This window comes from Prionailurus viverrinus, chromosome E1 (genome assembly GCF_022837055.1).
Source record: "Prionailurus viverrinus isolate Anna chromosome E1, UM_Priviv_1.0, whole genome shotgun sequence".
Lineage (NCBI taxonomy): Eukaryota > Metazoa > Chordata > Mammalia > Carnivora > Felidae > Prionailurus > Prionailurus viverrinus.
The window spans coordinates 51470836-51483035 of NC_062574.1; the positions used below are offsets into that span (position 1 = coordinate 51470836).

Genomic DNA, 12200 nt, shown 5'->3' on the forward strand with positions numbered 1-12200 from the left:
TGACGGGCCTTCCTTGACGGTTTGCTCCTTTGTTGCTGGAAACTTGGACTTTAGCACAGTTGAGCTGCCGGAAGAGGCTTGGTATTTAACACACAGGAAAGACCCCAAGGGCAAGGGCAGATAAGGACTTGGCCTGAGTCTCTCAGGTGTCCTCGAAGCACACTGCCTTGACAGGGGCCCTGAGAAGCCCTTGGGGAGGACCTCAGGCCCTTGAAGAGCTCTCTGCGGGCCAGGAATGACAGTAGAGGCACTGCCATCAAAACCGGTCCCCTGGGACCGGGATTTCCCCTGGGAGCCGGAGGGGCAAGGCCCAGAGGTCAGCTGAGTAGCAGTCATGAGGGACATCTTCGCCACCGGCCAGCTGGTCAGGTGCCCCCGGTCCGAGAACAATGCACAGCCTGGGAGAGCTCGCACCGATCGCTAAGCGGATGATCCACATCGGGAGAAGAGAGATCTGACGCGACGTCCCCGAGGGAGAGTCATACCCCTGGCCTGTGCCCTGCCTGAGCCAGGCCCAGAGGGGCGAGCGGGCTCCACCGTGAAGGATTCTAAGTACGTGCTGCAAATCCCCCGCCTTCCCGAGGTGCCCACTCCGTAGTACCCGTTAACTGTCACTGCGGAACAAACCACCCCAAAACTCAACGGCTCCAACGACCACCATTTTCTGGCTCTTAAACCTGTGTAGGTGGAGTCCACACAGAAGGCTCAGCTGGCGAGGCCCAGCCCCGCGGGGACAGAAACCTGCCTTTCCGAGACCACAGCGCACCCACGTGGCTGGCGAGGGATGCTGAGTGGCAGCTCCTCTCCCCGCAGGCCAGGCCCCTCGGACTTGGTGGCCGAGTTCCACGAGTGAGCATCCCAAGAGACACTGGCCGTGTCAGTCACGGAGCATCTCTAGAGCCACATGTAAAGGCTTATCGGAGACTCGCTTTCTTTGGCCCACCTGCCGGCGTTTCACCTTTGCCCGCTAGCCCGATGGGGACTTCAGCAGCAGAGCGCTGGAGCGACATCGCTGGGCCAGGCAGAGGAAGGGGCTCCCTTTCTGTCCCAGCTGCTTCTCTCTTCCTATGGCTGCCAGGGGGCAGCATGGGGGAGGCTCTTCAGTGAGTTTCTCCCCGACCTGTGGCTGCTTCTGGCCGACCTCCTCCAGCCTGTCCCATATCCAGCAAGATTCTCAGCTCCGGTGGGCAGGTTCCGGGCTCCCCTCTACCCCCTAGTGAGTTTCCTGGCCAGTTGGTGGGGGCTCTTCTGCTGACCAACTCTGGCTCTCAGCCTCTGGAAGCTCTCTTTGCCCCAGGCAGGCTGCGTGGTCCCACAACCCTCTCCAGCCAAGGCTGGGACTTACTCTAACAGGTGGCTGGGACACACAGATGCTCAGAGTGCCCGACCACAGGCGTCTCTGGTTAATCAGGGTGTCCAGAACGAAAGAGACGGGCAGCCACCTGGACTGGCACCTGCCTCATGTAACAGTTGACCAAAACCTGACATGACTCACCACCGTGAAGGGCTTTCCCCTGCCCCCCAGTGCCCAGTGGGCCCATGAACAAAGTGGCCATGGCGGCAGGGAGAGAGGCTGGGGCTCACTTGCCCACCACAACCTCTGAGTGCCCAGCCGGTCAGTAGCACTGAACCCCCAAATAGCACCACTCCCTGGGGGTACCATCCAGCCACCTGACAGCGGGTTGGCTAATCAGGACCCCTTCCATCACGAGGCAGGGACTTGTCCCCACTGGAATGGACACTTCCTCTGGATACGGATCTGCCTTCCCGCCTGTAGCGCTTTGGCCAGAGCAGCGCCAGTGTGCACTTGGAGGCTGACCGTCACGGTGCCCGCACAGCACCTGCTTGTGACCCAGGAAGTCATTTCACAGAAGGAAGTGAGGCCCGTGCTGTGGGATTGCTCCTCTTACTTAGGTGCCCACTGCCCACGAGCCACTGGGCTGGCCCATTGCAGACTCGGGTACAGGACTGATGAAGTTTTGGGGTGATGGGTTCAGAGCTGACAGCCAAGAAAGAATCCTTGAAGACGTCTCTGGCGCAAAAAAAGTGAATTTAGTAAAGCACACGGGGACAGGGCCCTGGGTAGAGGAAGCTGTGCTGGGGTTGTGAAGAGTGACTGGTTTAAAAAAACTTCTTTTTCAACGTTTATTTATTTTTGGGACAGAGAGAGACGGAGCATGAACGGGGGAGGGGCAGAGAGAGAGGGAGACACAGAATCGGAGACAGGCTCCAGGCTCTGAGCCATCAGCCCAGAGCCCGACGCGGGGCTCGAACTCACGGACCGCGAGATCGTGACCTGGCTGAAGTTGGACGCTTCACCGACTGCGCCACCCAGGCGCCCCGAAGAGTGGCTGGTTTATATACTATGGACTTGGCCGAGGTGAAGTCCAAAGGGAAGCTTCCAAAGAGACTTTCATACGCTAAAGACGCACTGATCACTGGAGGCCTAGCTACTGACAAGCTAAGGTGGTTTTTCCCTGTAGCAAAGTATTCACTTCACACAGTAGGGAGTTCTGGACTTTAGAAGATTGCCCTTTTTTGTGTGATTGTATTAAGATGTTTGTAAACTGATGGAGACCCTTAACAGGTTAACCATTTGTTTTCTGTCTCTGTCCTTTCCTTTGTCCCTGGGCCTCCAGGAGTGCCTGGGAAATAATCACACTCATCCCGCCCTGTGGGGGGGTGAGGGGGGGCGGGGAGGAGGGGTAATGCTAGCTGGGACCTGGCCCTCAGCGTGCCTTATGCTCCCTCATCAGGATCATCCGGGCAGACTGATCGGGGCTGGGTGCTGTCCTATGAGACCCCGTGTACCCTCCGAACGCCGGAAAGACGCAGGTGGGAACCAGGGATGCAGGGGTCAGTGGCTCCCTGCAAATCCTCTTCAGGGGGTTTACCCCCAACGGCCCGAGGCTTCTGCAGGGTGGGGGGACACAGAACCAGGAGTTGAGACAGCCGTGTTGGGCAAGAGCCACCGGTCGCGGGGCCGCGTGGACATGTGCTGCCCAGGTAGCGTCTCCATGGACACCTGTAAGCCCACAGGTTGTACATAACATCACTAAACGCAGCATTTTGTGGTCGGCACCAGCCAGGGGGCGGGGGGAGACTGTCCACCGGTTACCGGGAAGGATCCCACCTAACCCGAGACTGGAACTTTCAGTCTTCGTTTGCAATGCTGGGGGACATTCTGGAAGTGCACGTGAAATGCATCATTTAGGGCTGCCGAGGCCCTGCCCGCAGTATCACCGTGCCATCGTCGCCAAGGCGTGCGGGGGCGGGTTCGAACCCGGGGCCCGCCTTCGGCTCGCCCGCAGACGTTTCGCCGTCTGCGGCGCCTGGCCCTGCGCGGCCGCCGTAGGGGGCGGGGCCGGAGTACGGAGGCCGGGAGGGCGGCGGCGGGCGGGGCCGCGGGCCGGGGCGCCATGGGCAACCTGTTCGGCCGCAAGAAGCAGAGCCGGGTCACAGAGCAAGACAAGGCCGTCCTGGTGAGAACCCGGCCCCCCGGCGACGGCGGGGAGACTGAGGCAGGGCTGCGGCCCCGGGAGGGCCTGCCCCCGCCCCCCCCCCGCCGGGCGGGCTTCTCGCAGCCGCGTCGCTGCGCCGGACCGCAGGCTGCCGGCGACCGGCGCGGGGACTAGACCGGGCCGCGGTTTCGGGGGGCGGCGCCGAGTGTCGCGCTGAGTCGTGGTCACACCTGGTGTCCCGGCGAGCGCGCGCTCGCAGGTGGCAGGTCCCGAGTCCCACGTTCCGGGCCGCCCCGCCGTGTGGCCGGCGCCGGGGCGCCGAGCGAGGGTGATGGGCTCGTCTGCCACCGCCCCACGCCGCTGTTTCCGGGGAGCTCCGGGACAAAGCTCGTTTGCGTGGAAAGAATTGTATGATACGTTAAGGGGAAAGGCACGTCCAGAGGAATCCAGTTTTGCAAGGAGAAAAACGTACCAGGAAGGAGGTGGTCCAAAATTTGAGCAGAGTTTACCTTCGCTTGCTTTGCAAAAATTTCTGCAGCAAAAATGCATGAATTTGTGCTAAGAGAGAAACAAATTCAAATGACAGATTCCCCCCACCCCTTAGCTTCAGAAAGCGTGTTATAAACGGTTCTTAACTGAAGTTCCCCACGTGGAGAGGAAACAGGCACGTTTGCCACTAGAGAAAATGTGAGCGGCGTTGGGTGCTGAATGAGAAGAGGGGCACAGGCACTAGGGAGGCAGGGGTCAGGCCCTGGCGGAGAGCTGAAGCCCCCAAGGTGATTCTCTTCTAGGAGTCGCCTTTGGGTTTCTCTTCCAGGCTTTTCTACTTGCCAGGGATTGTTTGGTGGGTCCACACTGTAACAACGCGGTTTGCACACAATAAAACAAATTACTGCCTGGTGTGTTCCTAGGATGAAAAGCTGAGCTGAGAAACTCCATGCCCCAGTGTGCTGTCCGTCCTGTGACCCTCCACGGATACCCCTTAGGAAGTTTACAAGGGGGGCAGCCTGGCCACACCTGCTGCGTTTAGCTGTCTTCCACACTTTGTACTCAACCAGCCTGGATAATGGCCCGAAGGGCAGGGGCGGGGCGGGGGCTCAGCTCCTGGGGAGGAACAGCGGCCAGGGCTGAGAAGACTGGGCACGCAGGCTGGCCCCGGTGTGTCTGAGCCGTGGGAGCAGGATAGTGGGTGCCTTGCACTGCGGCCAGGAGAAGGCGTGCAGCCATCACCCAGCCTGCCCCACAGGCCACCCGGTGCACCGGGCAGGCGCTAGAGAGAACGTGCTGTGGAGGGGCCGTGAGAGGTCCCTGCAGACGCGTCTACACTAGGGGATGACGTCTCACTATACTGAGTCTTAAAGGTGTGCCTGCCCCTTGCCGTAGTTCAGTCACAGCAGCGGATCCTAAAGATAGAATCGCACGTATGAGAAACGCCCTGTCCTGCAGGCGCTCGCCATAGCGTCATCATTTCAGGTGAAATTTGGAAGAAATGGGAAAGGCCTGAGAAAAGGCAGAATTACCTGACGCGTAAACGGCCGTGCTTCCTCTCCGGGACAGTACGTGGGGGTCGCGGGTGCTTGGCCAGGTCAAGCAAACACTTCACCCAAACAGGCCGTCTGTGTGTCCACTCGGACGCGGTGATAAGTGACGAGCAGGGCAGCTGGACACATTAAGGACGCGTCTGAGGCCGGGAGGGGAGGCCCCCAACCCTCGCTGTGGCTGGGTGGGACGGTGGCTCTCCGGTGCACTTCTGTGTCGTCTCTGAACCTCTGAGGCACTGGTGACACTCTCCGACCTGCCCCAAGGCAGGCACAGTGATGGCTGTTGCCATCACTTTGAGTGATGTCACTCTGAGAGCGGACACTCCACCTTGGCGCTGCGGACACCTGGGGGGGGGGTGGTTCACTGTCTGTGCCGGGGCCACCCTGGGCACGGCGGGATGTAAGCGGTGTCCCTGGCCTCTACCCACTGACGCCAGCAGCAGCACCCCCCCAGTTCCGACAGCCGCAGGTGTCTCCAGATGTGCCCGAGGGGGCAGACTTGTCCCCACAGAGAACTGTGTTTTGGAGGAGGGGGGGGCGGCTTCCAGGCCGGCCTAGCCAGGTGCCAGCACGGGCGCCGTGTGGACGCAGGCCTGCTCTTCCGCAGCAACTGAAGCAGCAGCGGGATAAGCTGAAGCAGTACCAGAAGAGGGTCACCCAGCAGCTGGAGAGGGAGCGGGAGATCGCCAGGCAGCTCCTGCGGGACGGCAGGAAGGAGTGAGTGGGGCCCAGGGCAGGCCGAGAGGGGGCGTCCGCCCCCGTTGGCCGAGAGCAGGGGGGCGGGCGAGGCCAGGGGGGGCGGTCGGGGCCCGGCGGCCGGGTCACCGCCCGGGTGCCCTCTGCAGACGTGCCAAGCTGCTGCTCAAGAAGAAGCGGTACCAGGAGCAGCTTCTGGACAAGACAGAAAACCAAATCACCAGCCTGGAAACCATGGTAGGCCGCGCGGGTGGCAGGGAGCTGGGGGGAAGGGGTGGGGAAGGCAGGCCCCCCGACCGCCCGGTCCGTTCGGCGTCCGCCCCAGGTCCAGAACATTGAGTTCGCCCAGATTGAGATGAAGGTGGTCGAAGGGCTGCAGATCGGAAACGAGTGTCTGAAGAAGATGCACCAGGTAAGGTCCTGGGCGGCAGAGAGGACGGAGCTCCGCGCGCGTGCGCCGGACGAGGGAGGCGGGGCTCGGTCCTGAGGCCACGCCTGTGCCCGGGCCATTGGCGAAGAGGCGTCTGTGCTGGCTGGGAGCGTGGGCGAGCCCGTGGCTCTCGGGAGAGGGCGCCCGTGTCGGTGGCAAGACCAGCTCGGGGTGTTGACCCGAGAACGGGGTGACGGGCACGACGACAAAGTGGGTCCACGCGCTCAGGTGAGGGTCCGGTGAGGGTGCGTGAACTAACTGGAGGGCTTCCCGGAGGAGGTTAACACGGCCTCACCACAGGAAGCGGCCCAGGGGTGGGTGGCCAAAGAAGAGGTGAGGCCCGGAGAGACCCTGGGCCACCGGAGAGGTGACCGGCGGATGGCTCTGCAGCTGCCCGGCTGTCCCGGCTGTCCGCGGTGTGTCCCTGCCCCACAAGTCAGCGTGCTGCTTCGAACCCAGAGGGAATCGAGTCAAGTTTTACTTATTTTTACCTGCACCTGCGCGGGTTGGTTGGGGAGCCCGAGGGTCTGGGGCAACGGGCCGGCGGAAGTCTGGGCGGTGCAGTCAGGGCTTCTGAAGAGACAGGTCCGACGGCCCCGGAGCCCCCGTGGGCGGGCCCAGCCTACGGCAGAAACGACCAGAGCCACGTGGCGTCGGCTCGGCCGGGCTTGCGCCCTGCCGCTCCAGGTGGCCATAACGCAAGGGGCCGTTAACACGCCTCGCTGACCAGAGTCCCGGCCGACTAGGTGATGTCCTTAGAAGAAGTGGAGCGGATACTGGAGGAGACCCAGGAGGCCGTGGAGTACCAGCGGGTAGGTGTTGCTGGGCCAGCGGGGACCACCTTCCTCCCGCACCCGCCACCTGCACGAACCCCCAGCCACCCTCCAGAGCCAGGACCTCTGTGCTTCTGGTGCTCACCTCCTCCCAAGCGAGGGGGGCCTGGAGCGACGGGCTGTCTCCTTCCTCCACAAGGGGCCGCTGCACCCTCTGCCCCAGCCTGGCCACGGTCCTCCCCTCCCCTCCTCCCTTTACAGCAAATAGATGAGCTGCTGTCAGGAAGCTTCACTCAGGAGGATGAAGACACCATCCTGGAGGAGCTGAACGCAATCACCCAGGTGAGAGGACCCCCCGCACGGAGCACGGTCTCCCAGGTGATAGAACACCCCAGGACTGAGCATCATCACCCAGGTGAGAGGAGTCCCGGGAACTGAGCGCAGTCACTCAAGTGACAGGACCCCCAGGACTGAGCACGATCTCTCTGGTGACAGGACTCGCAGAAGGCCTCTGCCCCGTGTGATCGTTGGCCTTGGACAGGCACCTTTATTGGGCTTTACAGGAGCACACAATCCTGGCTTTGCAAGTGGTGTTCCCTCCTAAAATAAGTCGAATTTGTGTTAAACTGAGGTGGTTCTTATCTGCCTGGTGACAGCAGGGAGAGCCCGGCCTGGAGAGAACATTCCCCGGGTTGTCCCCCCGAGAGTGTTGCAGGCGGCTGAGCAGGCAGTGCCCGTATGGCACCTCTCACCCGCCGTGGCCAGGTCCCTCCCTGCGGAGCCCCGGGCCCGCCTCCCTCTACCAGGCGGCCTTGCCACGCGCAGGCCCCGTGGTGTGTGTCTGCTCCCCGATGGGGACGCCTCCGTCGCTGGGCCATGGCTTCGGGATGCCCCCAGCCTGTGCCCACCAGCCTGCCACTCCCTGCACCCGCGGGACGAGTTAGTGTCCCTGCTCTCTGCCCTCCGGTGTCCCACGTGCACCTGCCTCCTGACGTCCTTCCTCCCGAGGACCCAGGTGCCGCCTAAGCAGCCAGGGAAGCCAGCTGGGAGGTGAACTGCCATGTGTTGTCCGAGAGGAAGCCCAGCGCCCCTGGGCCGGCCACGCTGCCACAGAGCCGCCCCTTCCACCCGGGTGGGCACAGGGTTCAAAGCCCCCGGCCCCGCATGGCCAGAGTGTGACCCGGGATCTCTAGGGAAGCCCCAAGTGAGTCAAGTCTCAGATGCCGGAGACCGAGGAGGAGGCGCTCTGGAGCTTTCCACAGCCGCGCTCTTGTTTGGATGGTCTCACCGCCTCTCCCTCTGCCTCTTGCAGGAGCAGCTGGACCTCCCCGAGGTTCCTTCAGAGCCTCTCCCCGAGAAGAAACCAGGTACGCTTCTTGTTCTGTCCTGCGGAGGACCTGTGTTCTAGAACGAAGTGAAATGCCCCGGCCGCAGGGTCCCGCCCTTCCGCTCGGTGGAAGTTGGTTCCTGCCTCCCCAGCTGGGTGGGTGAGAGGCACAGGCCTGCTTGGGGGTTGGGCCCGGTTTCTGGCCGGGACGGGGGGAGCCTTGAAAGAGCCAAACCCCTTCAGAGAGGCGTGTCCCGCAGGCAGAGCTGGGGAAAGGCCGGGTCCACCCCAGAACCAGCCACCCTCTACGTAGCACAGCCCTGTGGCCCTGCGCCCCGCCGGGGCCCCGGTGGCTGGTGGGCCCTCCGCGTTTCTTTCTGCCCCTCCCCGTCCCTCCTCCTCGCAGGGCTCCCGAGTGCTTGCGACGGGCTGCTGCGGTCGAGGTCCCCACCCTCAGCCCCGCACACAGCCCTGGGACCTGGCTGCTTGCCGCCTTCCTTCTCCTCTGGGAGTTTCTGCCCGTGGGGTCTTCTGCACCCGACAAACACCTCTTTCTTTCCTCTACAGAAAAAGCCCCCACCAAGGCCAGGCCCCAGCAGGTGGACATGGTTGCAGCCTCATAACGTGGCCTCCTTGGCCTGGGACTGGCGGGGACTCCCCAGAGACTGGGGCCCACAGAGTTTGGTGCGCGGCCCGACCTGACGGGCTCCCAGGAGGCCGGCGCCAGGCCAGGCCGGTCGGGTGCTGACGAAGCAGAGTGTGGCGCACACAGGGCCAGACGCCAGGCTGACTCCGCAGAGCGTTTCCCTGGCGCCGCAGGCTCGCTCTCCTCTCTGGGTTCAATGGCAACGTTCACACCCTCCGGCCAAACAGCTTCTGAGGCTGTGGTTCCCACGCGGCCACAGGCAGGCCCGTCGCTCCTGGTGCTGGCCACACTCCCGTCCCCGGCCCCTCGAGGCTCCACCGGCCACCTTCTCCCCAGCTCCCTCTCTTTGGAAGGCGCGTCAACCCTAGCTTCTTTCCCTTTCCTTTTTCACTTCCTGCTGCTCCTGCCAGCTGGCGGGCAGCTTCCTGACCCGCCCGGTTTCCGTGTCGGTTCGGGGGCGGAAAGCTCCCCTCTTCTGTGTCGGCGTTTGGGGGTGTTGGACCGGAAGGGGCACATCCCTGCTGGACTGACGGCTGCAGGAGCCCCGACCGAGCTTCTTCACCTGGGGGCCTGTGTGCAGAGGCTCGGCCCGCTGCAAAGGGATGTCCCCGGAGAGCCAGAGGCCTTGCTGGGGTTCCCGGAGGTGCTGACGGGCCTGCTCTGGTGGCTGTGGCCCCCATTGTCTGGGACTCCACGCAGCTTGGGCTCAGGAACCTGCCAGAGGCCCGGGGCTCTGCGGCCCGCCACCCCTGAGCCGTCAGCCGCCGGGCACGCGCTTGGAGGCTGGAAACGGCTTCCCTAGTTAACGGTTCATTTTGGTATCGGACAATCCTGACGACGTTTCACTCCCAACAAGGAGGGAGCCCCAAACGGGTCAGCCCCATATTAAAATTGATGCCTGCATGGTCTCTGGCCTCATGGAGCGGGGTCTGTGGGGGTACCTGGGTGGGTTAAAGTGTGGCTCCTCTCCTCTAGGGTCCCTGGAACACGGCCCCCTGACCCTCACAGGGATTCACTCGAGAGCACCTGCCTGGGGGCTGGGGACACAGGGACAGGTGGAGGCCTTCACTGTGCCAGGCTGTGGGCAGAAGGCAGGCCGGGGCTCCAGCACTGGGGGTGCCCCGTGCTCCGGCCACCACCTCCGGGCAGCTGCCTGTAGAAGGCACACTGGCGGCCTCATTCCCCAGGGCCCAGCTCAGGCCCCTCAAAGGGAGGGAGGGCGGTCGGTTGGGCAGCTCCAGGCGGGGGCTGGTTTAGAGTCCCGGTACCCAGGTGGGAAGCCACAGGCAACGGCAAGGAACAGATGGGGGTGTCCCACGTAAGGGGCTTCCCTGCCCTTCACAGAGGGCTCAGTGAAGGGATGCAGGCGAGTTGCCAGGGGGTTGGCAGGAGTTTCAGGTGTAATGCATGCCTCAGCCAGGAGGGGGCCCTCTGCCAATTGGGGGGATTTGGCAGGAAACTGGCATTGCCATTCCCAGTCTGGCTGCAGGGCCCCACCCATTTGTTTTCGGTGACACGGCCACCTGTCCCCAAGACTGCACAGGGGTCCTGAGGGCAGTTCTGATAGACAAGGAGGAGCAGGCTGCCTTTCCGTCCGGCGATCCTGTCCCACTGCAGCTGCCAGTCTGAGGGCGTGGAGGGAACGGATGGCCTGGTTGGGGGGAGACACAGACTCCCACCAGCGGGGTGGACCCCTCTCCTTTCCCTCTGCTCTGCAGGACCCCAGAGCTCGGGCCTGTCTGTGAAGCCTGACCTTTCCAGCGCACGGACTGGCCTCCCTGATGGTCTCACCACTGGGGCTGCCTAGTGGGATGTCAGGGCTCTGACTGCCCTCCTGGCGAACGCCTGGACAGCCTGCCCAGGTCTGCTGGTCCCCCTGCCCGGGCACCCCCCGCTCCCTGGGATGGGACACAGCCACCGTCCCACAGCAGCGCGGGCAAGGGGCACCTTCCTCTCCTGAAACAACCTAGAAATCGGAGAGGAGGGACCTTGTCCTCTCTCACTGAGAAGTTCGATCCTGCCTACCACTCAATCACCCTCTTTCTTTTTACACGTTTATCTTGTTCACCAAGGGAGGTTTTGCCCCCAAACCCCACGTGACCTTGAGCTGCCTCCTGGGCTCTGGCCTCGGAGGTTGACAGCCCCCCGTGTGTGTGCATATAAGGGTCGAGGGTGGCCCCCCCTTGATAGGATGAGACCCACATTGATCCTGCCCTGGTCCTAAAACACCAGCCCCGTGAGCCTGACCCAACTCCGTTCTAATCTAAGGACATAGGACCCACGAATGTTACAATGTTGAGTTCCAGCCCTGGTGGCCGAGCTGGTTTCCTACCCAAGATCAGTGGGCACTGGGAAAACAGGTGGGAGAGGCTTATGGGGGACAGGACAGGGTGCCATCTGGCCAGAGAAGACTGCCTGGGCAGCTGGCATGTGCCTGGGATAAGGATGGGTGGGCAGGGAAGAAAGGACCAGGCACTGCGACCACTTCAATTGGATGTGCGTTTGTCCCCAGTACAGGCGGCAGGAGAAGTAGATAAGAGCGGAGAATGGGGGGCTGGGGTGGGGGCGTCCAGTGTGCGATGGGGGGTGCCTGGGATGGATGAGGGCACCCTGGCCCAGCTGTGTGCCCTGCCCTGGGGAGGCATTCGCCTCATCCCCACCCATGGCCACCCCGTAGGGTCTCCCTGCAACCCTGCCCATCCCACAGGGAGAGTTTGGGACATTGGGCAGAGGGTCAGGCATCGTGACAACACGGGCTGCTGGTGGTGCCAGCTCCTCTCCGTCGTCACTCATCAGCCGCGCCCCAAACTCGGGAGGGAGACCTTGCCGCCCCGTCCATGTTTGTATGCACAAGAACCCTGGGAGCACTGGCCGCTGGAGGCCGGCAGGACCTGTGGTCTGAACCAGCCAGGTTAACAGGCTGCTAAAACAAAGCTCCACATTCCCCAGAGGACTGACCCGGAGTCTGCACAACATGGCAGCCAAGGTGCCGAGTTTACAACCCCAAGTCACTCTACGTACAAAGAATTATGGGAACGTGAGCCCTTTCCAAGGGAAGGACAATCAACAGATGCCAGCTCTGAAATCCAGGTGGTGGAATTATCAGAAGAACGTGTGAAAGCAATTATCATAACTATGTCACAGAAGGTAAAGTTGAACACGCTGGAAACAGATGGAAAGATCTCAGCTGAGGAGCAGGGAGTATACAAAAGAACAAAATGCAAATTTCAGAACCGAGAAATCTAAACAATTACTCAACAGCCTCTAGAGCAGATAGGAGGCATCCGAGGGACGATGGGGCCAGAAGATGGGCCAACAGAAACCAT

General features: G+C 62.4%; 1 protein-coding gene across 1 annotated transcript; it reads left to right on the plus strand.

Annotated features, from left to right (window-relative positions):
* The first annotated feature begins 3361 nt into the window (after nucleotides 1-3361).
* CHMP6 (charged multivesicular body protein 6) lies at nucleotides 3362-9782 on the plus strand. The gene is made up of 8 exons (XM_047833827.1): nucleotides 3362-3482; nucleotides 5610-5719; nucleotides 5848-5935; nucleotides 6024-6110; nucleotides 6875-6940; nucleotides 7163-7243; nucleotides 8214-8268; nucleotides 8796-9782. The coding sequence occupies exons 1-8, from the start codon at nucleotides 3420-3422 to the stop codon at nucleotides 8849-8851; spliced, it is 606 nt and encodes a 201-aa protein (XP_047689783.1). The 5' UTR covers nucleotides 3362-3419; the 3' UTR covers nucleotides 8852-9782.
* Nucleotides 9783-12200: the final 2418 nt, after the last annotated feature.

Excerpts from the sequence above, each read along its gene's own strand:
- CHMP6 (XM_047833827.1), top strand. The coding sequence starts at position 3,420 with ATGGGCAACCTGTTCGGCCGCAAGAAGCAGAGCCGGGTCACAGAGCAA. Across the intron at positions 6,941-7,162 it reads AGGCCGTGGAGTACCAGCGG|CAAATAGATGAGCTGCTGTC; the intron begins GTAGGTGTTGCT and ends CTCCCTTTACAG. Across the intron at positions 7,244-8,213 it reads AGCTGAACGCAATCACCCAG|GAGCAGCTGGACCTCCCCGA; the intron begins GTGAGAGGACCC and ends TGCCTCTTGCAG.